At 42.3% G+C, this 17,993-nt stretch overlaps 1 protein-coding gene across 1 annotated transcript in view; it reads left to right on the top strand.

Moving 5' to 3' along the window:
• Positions 1–8,391: 8,391 nt before the first annotated feature.
• The window catches only part of kcnh5b (potassium voltage-gated channel, subfamily H (eag-related), member 5b), a 202,637-nt gene continuing 193,035 nt past the window's right edge, over positions 8,392–17,993 (top strand). Inside the window, 1 exon segment of the mRNA XM_085767523.1 lies at positions 8,392–8,468. Within this exon segment, the coding sequence (XP_085623649.1) occupies positions 8,396–8,468 (73 nt within the window). The 5' untranslated portion in view covers positions 8,392–8,395.

Here is a 17,993-nt window from a genome sequence, read left to right as displayed (position 1 = left end):
CCTGTTCAGTGTCATGAGTTTGTGACTGAGGGAAGTAAAAACAGGACGATGACTCACCCAAAGTCCTCTGAAGACGTCTAGGAGTAAAGGAAGTTATGGAAATGAGGATGTTTTGTCTTGAGGGCTGGTGCAGTTTATTGTTGAGCCGTTATCTAATTTGATGTAGGCTAAGTGTGTAATGTCTCCACGGGCCGACAGAAGAAACAGATGGTCTGCAGCAAAAAACTATACATTTGTGAAAAGTCAACATCTTCAGGAGAAGATTTTTGATGTGATGGAGAAGCGGAGACAAAAATCTGCCTCTGGAGATCAAGAATAGGCTAGCTACTTATCAAATTTCAAAGAACAACAAACATCACTAGCTACAGTTTATAAAAAATGTTACTGTGTTTTATCTTCCAGCTGCGGAGACCGTGAGTTCCAGAACTGGATTTTCTTCTCCCCATGTGATGCTACTTCATGTTAAATGTCTGTTTTCATTAGCATCTGGCTACAGTTGACATGATAAACTTAGCTAATTTGCTGATAGCCATGCTATGAGTTTGTTAATTGCAAACATATTAGACTACTATGGCTACCCAGCTTAATGCTAACATTGTTGTGGATTAAATCATGCCAAATGCTAAAGGCTAGCTTTGGCTAATGGTTGTAGCTTGAATGTTTTTGTTGCAGTCGCCTTTTAGCTTTAGCCGTTAACATCCACTGCATGATTGTTTTCATGTGAAAGCAACATAACATTTCTAAAGCTTTAAGTTGCACAATACTGTTGCTAGGACCAACTTAATAACATAAAAACATGAGTAAGCGGCTGATAAACGGTTAAATGTTAAACTTTTATTCACTGTTTACACTCAGGGCGGCCATCTTGGATTGGGAGCTCAAGGTTAGTGAATTTCTTCAGAGTTTCTGAGTTGAGATTGTGACTTCAGGGCTGTTTCTGATGACGTAGCCGACTGGATCCTGGAAAATACAACTTTTATGTTTTAATGAAACTCACAATAATGAAACGTAGGCTACCATTAGTTTAACATTGCAATTGAAAATGTGAAGTGAGGTAATGGAGGGTCTGCTCTGAGAAATCAGTGTCTTGTGCAACATTTATTGGTGGTGACGATGAGACACTCCTTCCTCTTGTTGATAATCCTCTAATACGACTCTGATTTTACGTTGGGCTTCTCTTTCCTGCTCCTGAGGCTTTTTATTTAACTGTATCCTGTGTCAGTGTGTGTGTGTGTGTGTGTGTGTAGGACTGTGTGTCACCGCAACTGCTGCTGCATAACCAAGATTAAGAGGAGAGTGATTAACTAAAAAAGCCACAGAGTTGCTTCTCCAAAATAAGCCTATTCAAGCTGTAGCGCTCTGATGGAGGAAGAAAAAAAAGGGGGGATTCACAGAGAAAGAGACACAAACTGCAGCATGAGCACCACGGTTGTAATTAGCAATAACAGCTCAACATAATGATCACAGGCAGGTTACCTCAGACGCCTCCACACTGTCCGCCTGAAAAAAAACAAAAAACATTTAAAAAACATTTGTGATGCGAAAAAATAAGCGCTCTCTGCAATTAAAGTGCAGCGGAAGAAGGCTTTGCTAAATGCCACAGCGAGCTGCTGGAGCGCCCACAAGGTGACACCGCACTGCTATTTAGTTTTAGGCAGAGGAGCGTCCCTCAGCAGCAAAACAGGAAAATATCAAGTCCCTCTGCTAAATTACCAACCGCAGGGAAAACGGAGGTAAAATACAGTTATGTAAGAATGAGAACTAAGGTTCAGTCTCATGGATACGACCATTTCCTTTCATTTTCTGTTCATATCGAGCGTGTGTTTGGCTCAATTGTGTGGAGAATTTTAATGGTGGTGCACAGGTGGGAAGATGAGTAGGTGTTAATCCTACATTCATGATGAGACAAAGTTGGTGTGTGAGGAAATGATCCAGATCTTCGACTAAATTTAATGGCTTCCTCCCTCAACTCAACAGATCAAGTCGATCATGACAATAGAATTAACACTTGTATGGAAACTTATATCAACTAACAAACTGCCAATAAAACAGCAAACAAACTAATAAATGTCAAATTAGCCCACTGGTACAATAAATTTTAAAATAGGCCTACACACCTCACCTGTCCTTCGTGTCCTCCTGTATCCCAAGATTCTTTGCGCGCCATTAATATTCGCCACCTAAATCTAAGCCCACCTTTTTTTGTCTTTGTTTTGTTTCTTCTTTTCTCTCTGCCTATTTTGTGTCTTGTTTGTGCTGTGCTGTTGTTTGTTGATCACCTATGTTGCACCCCTAGTGTTATTTGATTATGTGTCCTCATCCTGTATTAAAATAAAAAAATATTAGCCAACTAGCATGCGTGGTTGCCCGCTGAGCAGGGCTGCACAGCTCGAGCTGAGGAGCAGCTGGAAGTGTAAAAAAAGAAGCCGCCACTTGATCCGCATTCTCATTTATAGTTTTGCTGAATCAAAATTACAACATACGAAACTAATAGAAACAGAAAACCAGAGGTGTAAACGGTGCAGGAGTTGGTCAAATGCCAAGGCTCCAGACTAACTTTTTTTTTTTTTTTTAACTAGGAGCATTGTGGCCCCTAACTTAAAATTTAAGGAGCACAAGCAGAAAATTTAGGGGTGCACACTGTAAATCGACTTGCAAAGCAAATATTCACATTTCCTTTTCGTTCATGATCCTCACACACACATTGGCCTGACATCTGTATGGATACCAGATTCTTTGAGTCGCCCCTTCCATGTTTCACCAGTGTTTAAACAAAAAGAAGAAGGATAAAAAAGCAAATTTACTGGTTGCACCAGTGCAAGAATGAAAAAATTACTTGCATTGTCTTAAATTTTAGGGGCAAAATGCCTCCATTTATGGGCGGTCTAGAGCCCTGTGATGTCTGTATTCGGTGTGAGGGGACCTGAACGCAGCGCGGTGTTAGTTGAGGGTCAGTAGGTCCAGTTGGTTTTCTGTAACAGGTTAATCCCGGCCTGGAAAGAGCCGTTATCCAATGAGTGTAATGGAGCTCATTTTATTGACCTGTACAGCAATTTAGAGCCTCTGCTGCTGCTCCCCTGACGCAGCACACTGGCAATCCAACACAGACGTGTCTATACTGGACAAAACCCATTTACCACCCGGTCCCTGAGCTCCTGCTTCGCCTCACCTCACCTCCACCTCCACCTCCACCTCCACCTCCACCTCCACTTCCACCGCTGCTGCTGCTTCACCAACTCCTTCTGTGTTTTTATTCCAGTGCAATCTTTGAACTTTCAAGTCGGGCCGGCCGGGGCGACCAAAGTCTGTCTGGAGGTTTGGACGTTTTGCAGCTTTGATATCTGATCCTCGTCTCTTTTTATAGGACCGGTGAGAGACTGGGCAGCAGCACTGATGGAAGCCGGACTAATTAATTCTGGGATCGATACGAAGGGATGCAGCTTCTGTCTCCCTCCAGATGTGCAGGTGGTGCATCGATCGGCGCTGCAGAGTTCAATACCTCCATCCTCCATCGTCTCTTCCCTCTTTTTTTCTTTCTTTCTTTCTTTCTCTCTCCCCAAATGAGGCGTAAGTGTCGTCCCAGCGCCGCCTTTGATCTCCACCATGTGACATTTACTCGTTTCTACTGGATGAGCAGCGCAGCCAGAAATAACTGATGTTCATATTAAGATCAGCAGGAGCAGAAATGATCCGTTGCTCTTCTATAGTTTAGTTTCTATTTTTTCTCTCTGGCTCATTAGAAAATAACATTTTACTCAAGTCAATGAAGTGATTTGCACGTGTTCAGAAGTAGTCTACGTTTGTCAGGCCAAGTTCCTCGTGAACAATGGCGCTCGCCTGCTGAAAGCTGATTGGGCGTAATTGGGGGTTAGTGATGCAATATAATTAGAGTGATTACAGTCATCAATTCCCCACGGTGACTCGCTTCGCTGTCCAATGCAGTCGGCCTGAGACACGTTGGTGGTGAGATGCAAAAACTCAGATGATGTAGACTAGATGTCATTTGTTCTGGGGTTGAAATTTTTTTTATTGCGTTTTGTCCAAAAAGAGACAAGATTGAATTCCTAAACCATCAGAAGTACAAAGTTTGTCTTAAAGGGATAGTTCAACATTTGGGCAAATTGGCCCATTGCCATAATCCCTATAGTCATAGCAGTAGGTTTGTTACCTTTAATTGTCGGTGCAAGCTATTTTTAGAATGGCGGAGCAGAGCCGTGAGCTGCTCAGAGCTACGCTACGGAGGCTCATTATGGGATTTCTTGGTTTCCCTCATCAAACTCATCAAATACACAATCCGACAACTCCACAACGCTCTGGTGGACAAGTTGTGACCTGCACATTCACCACGCTATGAGATAATAACACAACGTTACCACAGAGTTGTTTTAGAGGGAAATTCATGCTAAACCGCTGATGCGCGTTGCCTTCAGGGACAGTTTTTCATCAAGCAGTCTCTGTATTTCCCTCTAAAACAACTCTGTCTGGTAACGTTGTGTTATTATCTCATAGCGTGGTGAATGTGCAGGTCACAACTTGTCCACCAGAGCGTTGTGGAGTTGTCGGATTGTGTATTTGATTAGTTTGATGAGGGAAACCAAGAAATCCCATGAGCCTCTGCTCTGCTCCGCCGTTCTAAAAATATCTTAAAACAACAATTAAAGGTAACAAACCTGCTATGACTATAGGGATTATGGCAATGGGCCAATTTGCCAAAATGTTGAACTATCCCTTTTACACACTTGGCAGCACCTGTGTAACGTACCTGAACGCAACCCCAGTGGTGGTGCTGCTCACTGCTGGGCTGTGCAGGGAGGAGAACGTCCCCTTCAACACATTAACTCATGTCGACCACATCTCAGTTTTACCTTTTATATAAACCTCCATACGTTAGAGTGCAGAGAGAGTGAGAGACATTCACTAAACATAAGAGAGAAAGAGAGAGAGAGAGCTCAGCCTGTACAGCAGCTGTCCCACCTGCGCTGTCACATATGTTTGATGCCCCATGATGCAAGTGGGCCAATTATGGGCGTCCCACAGGAGCGTTTGGCACCGTGCATGTTCACTCACAACACACACACACACACAGTTGGATGCTGTAATATTCGAGGTGACAGTGTTGATGATGATGATCAGTGGGAGTTAACAAGAGCTTAGATTTGTAAATACGACCCTGAATGCAACACAACATCAAACAAACTGTGTCAGCTTTGTTCATGTCTGTGCTGGTTCATGGAGGAACGAGTTGGTCCAGGTTGAAGGATCTCAGGTTTGATTGTGGTTCAGACATCCACATTGTTGTGTTATTGTTTGTAATTTCTCTCTGATCTAGTCTCTTATTCAAAGGGATAGTTCAACATTTTGGCAAATTGGCCCATTGCCATAATAATCCCTATAGTCGTAGCAGTAGGTTCGTTACCTTTAATTGTTGCTGCAATATATTTTTAGAACGGCGGAGCAGAGCCGTGAGCTGCTCAGAGCTACGCTACGGAGGCTCATTATGGGATTTCTTGGTTTCCCTCATCAGACTCATCAAATACACAATCCAACAACTCCACAACGCTCTGGTGGACAAGTTGTGAGCTGCACATTCACCACGCTATGAGATAATAACACAACGTCACCACACAGAGTTGTTTTAGAGGGAAATACAGAGACTGTTGATGAAATACTGCCCCCGACGGGAATGCGCATCAGCGGTTTTGCATGAATTTCCCTCTAAAACAACTCTGTGTGGTAACGTTGTGTTATTATCTCATAGCGTGGTGAATGTGCAGCTCACAACTTGTCCACCAGAGCGTTGTGGAGTTGTTGGATTGTGTATTTGATGAGTTTGATGAGGGAAACCAAGAAATCCCATCAGCCTCCGTAGCGTAGCTCTGAGCAGCTCACGGCTCTGCTCCGCCGTTCTAAAAATAGCTTGCACCGACAATTAAAGGTAACGAGCCTACTGCTATGACTATAGGGATTATGGCAATGGGCCAATTTGCCAAAATGTTGAACTATCCCTTTAAAGCTAACATGCACCTTCTCCCTCAGATCTCCCTGAGCAGCGTTGGTGCTGCTTTCCTCCTCACAATAACAGTGGAGTAAATAAAACGGAGGGTGTGGACGAGATGCCCCCCTCCCCCTCTCCCTCTCTCCCTTGTGGGGGCCCGTCCATCCGCCGGCTCCCCGGGGCCCCATTAATCCTAATGAGCATTCCTGAGAGACTTCCTGCAGAGGGCGACACAGTTTTCACCGCTGCGTGGTAAAGACAACACACACTTGTTATTATTATTATCGTCTCACAGAAGTTGAAGCGGCTAACGAGTTTATTTCTGCTGGGTCACTGTGTCACACATGAGATGGTTTGTTTCTTAAAGGGGCGGTGTCACACTCGAAGACATAGACGAGATTTTTTACTTTGTTTCAGGGAGTTGGAGAGACTGATGCCACTTTTATATCTGTGTATTAAATCCAGAATCTGGAGCAAATAGCAAACTTAAAAAGTTTGAAATACAGTAGTACATCCACCAACACCTCCGAAGATCAACTAAGAGTTTAATCTGAGCAGAGAACATGATGTAAAACTGACAGTTTCTGGTTCAAAGAGGAGTTGTGACGATATAATGTCACCAACTTCCCTTAAAACGCCAACATTTTACATCCCTCTGAGTTGTAGCTACGGTGGCCCTGAGGGGTCAACACACTGCACACACTCAAAGACGCAAACATGCTACAAATTCAGGAAACAATTTAAACAGTTTGACGACACGTGAGCTGCAAAAACAACAACAGGAAGTGTTTCTGTGGGGACACAATAAAGTAGGCTAATGGACCAGCTTAGAGGCTAATGCTAAGCTAACAGTCCATGTGATCAATAACATGTGAATCATGTGATATTGACGTTCTAATGAACCAAACAAACTCAGCTAATTGTCAAACCCTCTGACAGGAAGCTGTCTGCACAACTTCTAAAGTCCAGAAGAACAACTAAAGGCCCCAGACCGGTCCCTCGCTTTATCGTGTCCCCAGAAACACTTCCTGAGTTTTTAAAGTGTAGGCCTAGTTGTTAAACAGATGAAGTTTTTTTTTCCTGACTTTATAGGTATTTTGTATAGGTAAGTTTCTTTGAATGGGCTCTTTGCACAGCTCCACTACTTCCTGGACCTAATGTTGTCCAATAATGTTAGACAGGAAATGAAGGAGCAGCATTAAGTTCAGGAAGTAGTGGAGCCCATTGACCTCTCAGGGCCACCGTAGGTTTACATCAATCAAGAATTACAAACTGCAAAAATAATGAATTCTTCTGGACAATGTTTATTAATGACACTAGAATCAAAGGTTTATAGCCTATACTTAAAACTAACATTTCATAACTGATTAGATAGTCAGTTATGCCTGTAATAGATCTACAGGTATAAAAGAGAAATAAACAAATATCAAGTCTATGATTTAAACTAAAATGAGCATTATTGACATTTTAAACAGAGCCTTTTATACTTGGTCATATTTCAAGTCGCTGATCGACCTGCCTCCAATAAAAAATGTCACAGTTTTCATTTGTATAACATCCAGTCGGCATCATTTATGACACAAACCCTGAGCGTATCAGTGCATCGTTATTTTCCAGGACCGAGCCCCCCCCATATGAGTTGTTAAACAGATTAGGTTTTTTTTCTGACTTTATATTTCTTAGAAGTTGCAGTGAGTTGACCTCTCAGGGCCACCATAGATTTATATCATACAAACTGCAAACTTAATGAATTCTTGTAGACAATGTTTATTCATGACACTAGAATCAAAAGTTTATTAGTCACTAACATTTCATAATAGTCAGTTATGTCTGTAATACCCTCTATAGATATAAATAACCACATTGTAAAAGAACTTAAAGCAGCTATAAAGAGAAATAAACAAATATAAACTCTTATGATTTAAACTAAAATGAGCATTATTGACATTTTAAACAGAGCCTTTTATACTTGGTCATATTTCAAGTCGCTGATCGACCTGCCTCCAATAAAAAATGCCACAGTTTTCATTTGTATAACATCCAGTCGGCATCATTTATGACACAAACCCTGAGCGTATCAGTGCATCGTTATTTTCCAGGACCGAGCCCCCCTCCCCTCTCCCCTCCCCTCTCCCCCCCACCAATCAGCAGACACGCATGCGTCCTGGCGCTCCGGGCGGGCAGCGGGGAGGGATGCGGAGCCGCGGAGCCGCCGCCGCCGTGGCTCAGCTCAGTGCGCCACGAGCAGCATCCAGAGCGCACGCCGGCTACAATGAGCTGCTCCACCGGTCCGACTGAGAGCCAGCGTCAGTACTACTACCGACCCCCGAGCAGCAGACACAGACACAGACACACACACAGACACACCGCCAACACAGCCACAGCCACCGCAGCAGCAGGATGCCCGGGGGAAAGAGAGGGCTGGTGGCACCGCAGAACACTTTTCTGGAGAACATCGTCCGGCGTTCAAGTGGTGAGTCGGAGCGAGCCTCGATGTTTGATGCTGTTTCATTTTTTATTTTTTATTTTTATTTTGTATTTTTTGGGTCTGGGTTTGGTTCCTCGGACGGACCCACACACACTCTGCTGGAATACTGCGAGCTTTTTCTTTTTTCTTTTCTTTTTGGGAGTGTTGGGGCTTCACCGCGGAGGATTCACCACTTTTCCACCCGCCTGTTATTCACAGTGACGGAGTTGACCCTGTCTCTGTCTGTCTCTCTCTCTGTCGCTCTACAACATGATGCTTTACATCACAATAAGTCGCGTGAAGCTGACCCCGGTGCACGTGCTCCACTGAGGATAAAACATTTTATTTTATATCTTTATTATTATTTTCTTGCTCTTTTTTTCCCTGAAGCTGCTCAGTTTACGCACCGTTTTTATTCCCCGTGCAGCAGCAGCAGCAGCAGCAGCAGCGCCGCGTTGTTCTGTTCTTGTTGTTCTGCTGCTTTTGGAGGGAAATTATGCAAATGAGCTCTCCAGGTTGCTGCTGGGGTCCGCGCGCGTCATTATAGCTGCAAATTAAAAGTTTATTTTGCTCATTAACTCGCCGGGGTTGTGTTGTTTTAATGATAAACTGAGAGTCACCAGACACCTGCTCAGGAGCATTATTTGTTGATTTTTTAAAAACCTGCGTCGTGATTGAAACGAGTTAGTTGCGTCATTGTGATAATAACGGAGCTGCAGCTGGTTTCATGGAGAGAGTGACAGGTTGTTTGGTGAAATATGCAGAATAATAAGCAGCTGATCTGGTTTTATCCTTTTTATTTGGTCGCTTTTTGCGCACAGCTCCTGTTTTTTGTGTGTGTTTTTTTTGCGCAATAACCTGCGCTCGGACTTGGCACTGTTCGCGCTCTCTCTCTCTCTGCTGTGATGAGATTGATTTAGATTTCTCTCCTTCAGCTTCCCAGAAAAGTGAGTGAGTGGTTGAGTGGAGGAAGTCGGGGTGGAGGTGTTTGTTTGTTTGTTTGGGTGGAGACTGTTCCAGAAATGCGGGGTCGCTCTGCGCTAATTGGAGAGCCGTTGGAGTAGTGTGTGTGTGTGTGCCCAGGGCCGTTGTATAGGGGAGAAAGGTGATGATAACTCTAGGGGCCCAGCGCCCAGTGGGGCCCATAAAAAACCCCAGTAGTCTAATCTTTGTATGACTGATTTATTCTGCGTAAGACCCTGACTAATACTCATAGTACACTGTAAAAACTCAACATCTTTCCAAGAATATTTGTCTTATTTCTTGTCCAAATGTCTCATTTCTAGTCAAAACTAATCTCTTTCCACTTAAAATAAGACTCATCACCTAAAAATTAACTTGTTTTTAGATCATTTTCACTTAAATTCACAATAAATAGAAAAATCTGCCAGTTAAAGTAAGTTTTTTGTGCTTGTAATAAGGAAGAAAAACTTGCTCCACTATCAGATTTTTTCTACTTATTCCAAGTGAAAATCTGCTTGAAAGAAGTAAAAAGTGTCTAAAAACAAGCTGCTTTTAATATGATGTGTCTTATTTTAAGTATAATGAGATTTGTTTTGACTAGAAATTACATTTTGACTAGAAATAAGACAAATATTCTTGCTCAGATACTTGAGTTTTTGCAGTGTAATGCTGCATTAGCATCAAAACAAAGAAGGCTAAATAAAAAACGATAATACATACGTAGTCTAAGAAAAAAAAAAGTAAAGTTGGGGGGAGGGGCCCACTTTAGTATTCTTTAAGGGGGCCCAGAATTCCTAGCAACGGCCCTGTGTGTGTCTTTAGTGTGTGTGTGTGTGTGTTTTCTGCTCGAGGAGGCAGCAGCAGCAGCAGCAGCAGCAGAGTGATGCGGGGAGCAGCAGACGATGTGCAGATTGTTGTGGGACTGTTCACTGGCCTCAGATCAGATCAGACGCTGCAGCAGAGTTGGTGTCAGACACGAAGCTGCAGGTTTTATTATTATACATCCTATAATATATTATAAACTCACGGTGCATTTACACCGACTGTTTCTATAACGGCCCTGTTGCTTACTGTAAAGTGTCAAAACCAAACAAAGTCAGAAAACTGAACTTAACATTAACCCCCCTATGTTGTCCTCCATGGGTCAAGGAAGGAAGGATGAAGGGAAAGAAGGAAGGAAGGAAGGAAGGAAGGGAGGGAAAAACGAAGGAAAGATAGAAAGAGGGAGGGAACAGTCAAAAAGGAAGGAAGAAGTAAGGATGAAGGGAAAGAAGGAAGGACAAAGGGAAAGAAGGAAGGAAAGATAGAAGGAGGGAGGGAACAGATTGGGTTAATTGGGTCAAGAAGGAAGGAAGGAAGGGAGGGAAAAAGGATTGTGGAAGAAGGAAGGGAAAAAGGACTGTGGAAAGAAAGATGGAGGGGGAAACAGTTTCGTTCAAGGAAGGAAGGAAGAAGGGAAAGAAGGAAGGAAGGAAGGAAGGAAAGGAAGGGAGGGGAAAACGAAGGAAAGATAGAAAGAGGGAGGGAACAGATTGGGTCAAAAAGGAAGGAAGAAGTAAGGATGGAGGGAAAGAAGGAAGGACAAAGGGAAAGAAGGAAGGAAAGATAGAAGGAGGGAGGGAACAGATTGGGTTAATTGGGTCAAGAAGGAAGGAAGGAAGGAAGGAAGGGAGGGAAAATGGACTGTGGAAAGAAAGATGGAGGGAGGGAACAGAATCGTTCAAGGAAGGAAGGAAGAAGGGAAAGAAGGGATGGAACAGATCAGGTCAGTTGGATCAAAAGAGGAAGAAAGTAAGGACAAAGGGAAGGAAGGAAGGAAGGAATGAAGGAAGGGAATAAGGATTGTGGAAAGAAGGAAGGGGAAAAGGAAGGGAAGAAAGATGGAGGGAGGGAACAGATCAGGTCAATTGGATCAAAAGAGGAAGGAAGTAAGGACGAAGGGAAGGAAGGAAGGAAGGAAGGGAATAAGGATTGTGGAAAGAAGGAAGGATGGAGGACTCTTCTTGGCCCCTGCAACGACTCCCTGATGTAATGAAGGAAAATCCCCCTGTGTTCATTTTTAGACTCACTTCACTTGACGCTGAGCTTTACTGTAATGATGGGATGGCACTTTTCCCCCAAAAACGAATCAAAGCTGCAGTTCATTAAAAGCTACACAGTGAACAGACTCCCATGGGGGGCCTCCGGGGGCCCCCGAGGGTCAGCACACACTGAATCCAGCCTGTGTAACTACTGTATAACACATGTAGAGATTTGTTATATGTGACCCGATCCATCAAAATGAGTCACAGTGACCCAAATTTCAAAGTTGAGATTTTGGTATCAATGGAAAGATTAGAAAATAAGCATTAAAATGATACCCTAGTCAGAGTCACAGCTACATTTGATGGTTTTCGAGATGTGGCCATTTGAATTAGGATCTTTCACTCTCTTATTCCGTCCTAAAACCTGAGAAAATTGCAGTTTAAGTTTTTGCCAATGACTCTGGCATCTGTTCCTGTACCACGTGATTACACGCACCCTATACGGTCCCTGGTTGTCATAGATGCAACATTCAATGACCATCGGAAAGCAGGGAATCTCACAATTCAGATGCTTTTTACAGCTCGTCTCTATCATAAACGGTTCAGAAGTTGTCATGTTTTGTTGACATTTTGTAAAACATGTGCAAGCGTGTACGTTCGGTTTAGCATTGATGCTACGCTCTGTTAGCATCGATGCTACTCGGTTTAGCATCTGTTTCTGTACCCGTCCCTGCTCATCATAGAGGCACCATTCAATGACCGTCGGAAAGCGGAGAACCCCGCGATTCAGATGCAGTTTACAGCTCGTCTCTATCATGAACGTTTCAGAAGATATTTCATGTTTTGCACCGAAGCAACACTCATTTTCAGAGGGTTTAACTTGCAAGTCAACTTTAATCATCATTTTCGTGCCTTTTCTCAATTATCTGGACTGTGAAACTTTGGGAGATTGTTTTTGAATGTCATTGTTTTGAAATTAGGGTAAAAATTTTTTTTTGATTTTCTATGGGTTTTCCACGTTACCAGCTGATTATCTAAAAATAGAACGTTGCGACTTCTGACTCATTTTGATAGAACGGGTCACATATTGTGTTTTTATATAATAACACGACATCAGAGGTTTGAAAAGTTGAGTCCTGAGCTGTTGTGCAGGAAACGCATCACATGCAATAATCAAGGTGTGTTGTTTATTGTGAAGGAGATGAACTCTGGTTTAAAGGGATACTTCACCCAAAATCGATAATTCACCAATCGTCATGCATCAAGGAAGGGTTTGGAGAACTTTCAGAGTCATCAAAGCGCTGTAGGAGTTCCAGGGGGGGGGGGGGCGGCTGGCAATGGGTTTTCATATAATGGTGACGGATTTGAATGGTCCAAAACACACACACATCCAGATACCGCCAAACTGCTCGTCTGTACTGACCCAAGTGTCCTGAAGCTGCCACATGGAAAAGTTGTTCAGGAAAAATGAATGTGATCTCCGTTTCTATCCTTGTTGTAGCAGCAGCTCCCAGTGGCTCTTGATATTTGTGCGCATGTGCGAGATTTGCTGCGAGATGTTGGTTCATCATTGTAAACCATTGGATGTTTGATGTAAAGAACATCTTGCAGCCAATCTGGTGCAGCCACTGGGAGCTACTGCTACAACAAGGACAAAAACAGAGATCACATTAATGTTTTCCCAACAACTTTTCCATGTGGCGGCTTCAGGACACTTGGGTCAGTACAGACGAGCAGTATGGAGGCATCTGGATGTTTCATAGTGTGTGTTTTGGACGATTCAAAAGTGAACTCTATCCACCGCCGTTATATGAAAATCTAACTCCTAAAGCGTTTTGATGCCTCAGAAAGTTCGTCCAAACCCTTCCTTGATGCATGACGGTGTAGTGAGTAGATGATTGGTGAATTATCGATTTTGGGTGAAGTATCCCTTTAACTCATCACTGAGTTTCCCGATAATCAGATCAAAGCTGCTGATTCTGGATCAGTCAGGTCGTCGAGCAGCTTCTTGTTGTTGTTGTTGTTGGTCCAACCTTGGTTCGGCTCAGTAATTGATTATGATGAAAGAGGAGAAGAGGAAAGGTCGGGATGGATCTGGTGCTGCTTTCTCTGTCACTCGGTGTGTGTGTGTGTGTGTGTGTGTGTGTGTGTGTGTGTGTGTGTGTGTTAAGTCTTACTCAGCTCTTTAATTTCAAAGGGCAGCGGAGGAGGAGGAGGAGGAGGAGGCCGTGGTGCGTTTAAGTGACTCTGGTTCTGAGTTTCTCTTCTTTTTGTGCAGTAGAATTGACAGATGAGGCCGATTATACACAGTAGTTCTGGATCCTTTTACTCACCTTTCCCACAATGCATCAGCAGCAGCAGCAGCAGCACCAATCAGAGGGGGTTTAAACTGTGTACGGTGGCCGTCATGGGACATTTCAGACTCAGCTCCTCCTTTTGAGTCAGTCAGTCATCTCTCATCTAAGGTCAAAGGTCAACACCGCTGTAACTTCATGTCCGTAACTCACTAATTAAATTTCATTTTAACACAGATGTTAACACAGATGAAAAATAATGAAGTGGTGACATTTTTATATATCAAAAGGTCAAAGGTCAACGTCATTCCCATAATAATACACTTGTACAGCTGATTAACTGAGGAAGGAAAGGTTGTGATTACTGTGATATCCTATACTCTAACAACATATTGTGATATTTATCGATTTATGACCTTTTTGCAACAACATATTATGTCCTGAAAGGAAAAAATCTGTTTAATCCAATCAGATAAAACCTGTTTATCTCACGTTTATTCTTCTTCTAACATGTGATCGTCCACATCAGAGAGAACGACCAACTCATTAAAAGTTTTCTAGTACAAAAAAGCCGTTAATTATGTGATAATGTCAAGAAATAGTCAACAAATAATGGTCTAATAGTGTCATAATGTCTAGAAATAGCCTAGAAACAACAGTCAATTTCATAATAATGTCAAGAAATATCACCAAGAAATAACGATTGATTGCAAGAAGACTTGGTGGAGAAAAATTCTGGCCTTTCCCAAAAAATTCAAAGCATGAAAAGCATGTGTAATCTTTTACCTTTATGAAAAACATGACATTACAATGCAATTGACTGTTATTTCTAGGCTATTTCTAGACATTACTACGCAATTAATTGTTATTTCTTGACATTATCATGTAATTAACGGCCTGTAAATTAAAGGGTTACCCCAAATTTTCACTTGCAACTTGACGATTGTTCTGTTTTTGTCCTTCAAATGTTATTTTTTGTCGTTTTTTTAATGGATTTTTATGCATATCCCATGCACAGCAGCACTGTCTGAGCAGTTGAGACCTTAAAGTTTCATTTCTTACATTTCTTGCCGCTAGAAAAACGTAAAACTCGATGCACAGAACAAACTTTAGTGTTTTTACTCTCGTAGGACTTTCACTGTCCTGCTGATACAACAGAAGCTTTTCCTCTGACCACAGCCACAACGTTTTATAATAATTTTTTTTATTGCAGCTCTTCATTGTTTTATACCATCAGACGACCGGGCAGTAAAAACCAGTGGAGTGTGTGTGTTGTTGGAGGGTTTTACTCAGTGAATCCTGCAGGGATTCATTCATCAGCCGCTGTTTGACTGCAGAAACGTTATCTCTGCTCTTTAGCCCAGCTTCCTCCCCCCTCCTCCCTCCCTCCCTCCCTCCTCTTCCTCCTCTTCTTCCTCCTCTTCCTCCTCCTCCTCTGTAATCAGACAGGACACCGGGGGAAACTCAGTGTTTCTCTTTCTCTTCTTGGACGAGATGAGCTCCTGTAACGATGAGCGATGACCTGCCAGAGTCCCCGGTCGCTGCAGATCTGGAAGGTGTTGAGGAACATTATGAGCAGTTTTGCCGACGTTTTAGCTCGTTAATCACAAATTGAGCGGCTCAGCACAGCGCTGAGTGGCTTTCTTTTTTCCTTTTTTTTAAATAAAGCAGCAGAAAGTGTTCTCAGCTTTCAGCTTCTTCTGCAGCTGCAGGGTCGGTCGACTAAACTTCCCACCGCTCCAACCTGCAGATCCAGATCCTGTTGTTGCACCGACTGTGTGTGTGTGTGTGTGTGTGTTTCTGTGTTGTTTGTTTGTCTTTGGTTGAAGGACGAACAACAAACATCGGACACCGAAGGTCTGAGAGTGTTTGCAGAGCTGATGCTACGTCGCTAATGTAGGATTAAAGGAATAGTTAACCAAAAAATGAAATTCAATCATTAGTGAAAACTTTATATGAGAGTAAAACAGGTCCATAAAACTACAAAAACCATTTAATATTCCTCCACACTGCTCGTCCACTGCAATCCAAGTGTCCTGAAGGGAGATAGTCCAGAGTTTACCCGAAACAACGTCATCGAGGGAAGTCCGGTCACGTCCACGTGCATCGCGCGCACCAGGCAAATTCAATCCAGGACTGTTTAGGCTGTAAAAATGTCCTAAATGCCGTAGTTTCCAGTAAACTCTGGACTATCTCCCTTCAGGACACTTGGATTGCAGTGGACGAGCAGTGTGGAGGAATATTAAATGGTTTTTGTGTAGTTTTATGGATGTTTTTGTGTCGGCCCTATTACTCTCATATAAAGTTTTGGTTGGACTACGAACCGGATCTCCAGAATGAATTTCATTTTTTGGTGAACTATTCCTTTAACAGCTGTTTAGCATCAAACTTTACTGGTTTACTCAGCAGGAAACAGACACCAGCTCATTTCTGGTTGAATTCTAACTTGATGTGTTTGGTCGTCTTCTATATCTGTCGGTGTAAAAGCTCAGAGACTCTGAGGTTGAGTCCTGAGTCGTACACGTGGGAGTTTGGTTGTTTCCTGACGGGAAGAGTTTAGATTTTAGAGTTTTGTGTTTTTAAGTCGGCCGCTGAAAGGTGAGACTGATTTTAGACAGAAAATTCAAATAAATTTAATGGAAAGAGAGGTCGTTTTTATAGCAAAGAGATAAAATATGCAGGAAATTAAAGCCAATTTTAGAAAAAAAAACTGTGAAATTTAGTGAAAGTTTTAGCTCTGGTTTGTCCCAAAAGTTCGATGTTTGTTTGGATTTCTGCAGGAAGAATTTGGCATCACGCCGTCAATCTGCTTTTAGTTTTTCTATAATTTAATATTTTTGGGAACATGGAGGCAATACTAGAACAGGAAACACAAACAGACAGAGAGTCTCACCCAGACAAAACCTGGATTAGTTAAACTTATCTAGAAGAGAAAGTTGGTTACTGATAATAACACAATAACTCAAATTAACAATGTTTTTCTTTTCTGAACCAGTGGCTGCAGCTTTAAATCCAAGACCCCTTTAAATAAACCAGAGTTTTCCTTTAATAAAACAACGTAAAAACCAATATGATGATGATATGACGGATTCAGTCTGTTTCCATGTTGACAGCGCACCTGTATCTGTCAGATGAATAATTGATCTCTGTGTTGTTACAGAGCAACCAGCTGTCAGTGACGGTTTTATTCTGTTTCCTCAGTGTGTTGATGTTCCTGTCTGTGTTTTCACACTGGAGCTGCTGCTGCTGCTGCTGCTGCTGCTGTTTGGGGGGGCTGAGGGAGATGGGGGTGTAAAAATATGGCTAATAAGGAGTTTATCTCACGTTTATTCTTCTTCTAACATGTGATCGTCCACATCAGAGAGAACGACCAACTCATTCAAAGTTTTCTAGTACAAAAAAGCCGTTAATTATGTGATAATGTCAAGAAATAGTCAAGAAATAATGGTCTAATAGTGTCATAATGTCTAGAAATAGCCTAGAAACAACAGTCAATTTCATAATAATGTCAAGAAATATCACCAAGAAATAACGATTGATTGCAAGAAGACTTGGTGGAGAAAAATTCTGGCCTTTCCCAAAAAATTCAAAGCATGAAAAGCATGTGTAATCTTTTACCTTTATGAAAAACATGACATTACAATGCAATTAATTGTTATTTCTTGACATTATCATGTAATTAACGGCCTGTAAATTAAAGGGTTACCCCAAATTTTCACTTGCAACTTGACGATTGTTCTGTTTTTGTCCTTCAAATGTTATTTTTGTCTTTTTTTTAATGGGTTTTTATGCATATCCCATGCACAGCAGCACTGTCTGAGCAGTTGAGACCTTAAAGTTTCATTTCTTACATTTCTTGCCGCTAGAAAAACGTAAAACTCGATGCACAGAACAAACTTTAGTGTTTTTACTCTCGTAGGACTTTCACTGTCCTGCTGATACAACAGAAGCTTTTCCTCTGACCACAGCCACAACATTTTATAATAATTTTTGTGTAAAGTGTAAAACACTGCTGGTGTTTGGGGGGGATGAGGGGGATGGGGGTGTAAAAATATGGCTAATAAGGAGAAACCTGCTGCAGCTCCACCTCCACCTTCGTCTGGCCTGACCTTAAAATGAAAAACTTCACCTGCAGGTCATTTTAAAACAAGCATCGCTGTGGCTTCATGAATCATAAACTCTTCACCCACTCTTCCAGGTCTGTGAGCGCCTGTCAGAGCAGAAAGGTCAAGATGGTTCTCGCTGACTCC

Source organism: Trachurus japonicus, chromosome 22, assembly GCF_045865225.1.
Source record: "Trachurus japonicus isolate A0001 chromosome 22, Traja_1.0".
Lineage (NCBI taxonomy): Eukaryota > Metazoa > Chordata > Actinopteri > Carangiformes > Carangidae > Trachurus > Trachurus japonicus.
Note: the sequence above shows the minus strand (reverse complement) of the source record. Positions and strands in the feature narration are given on the sequence as shown.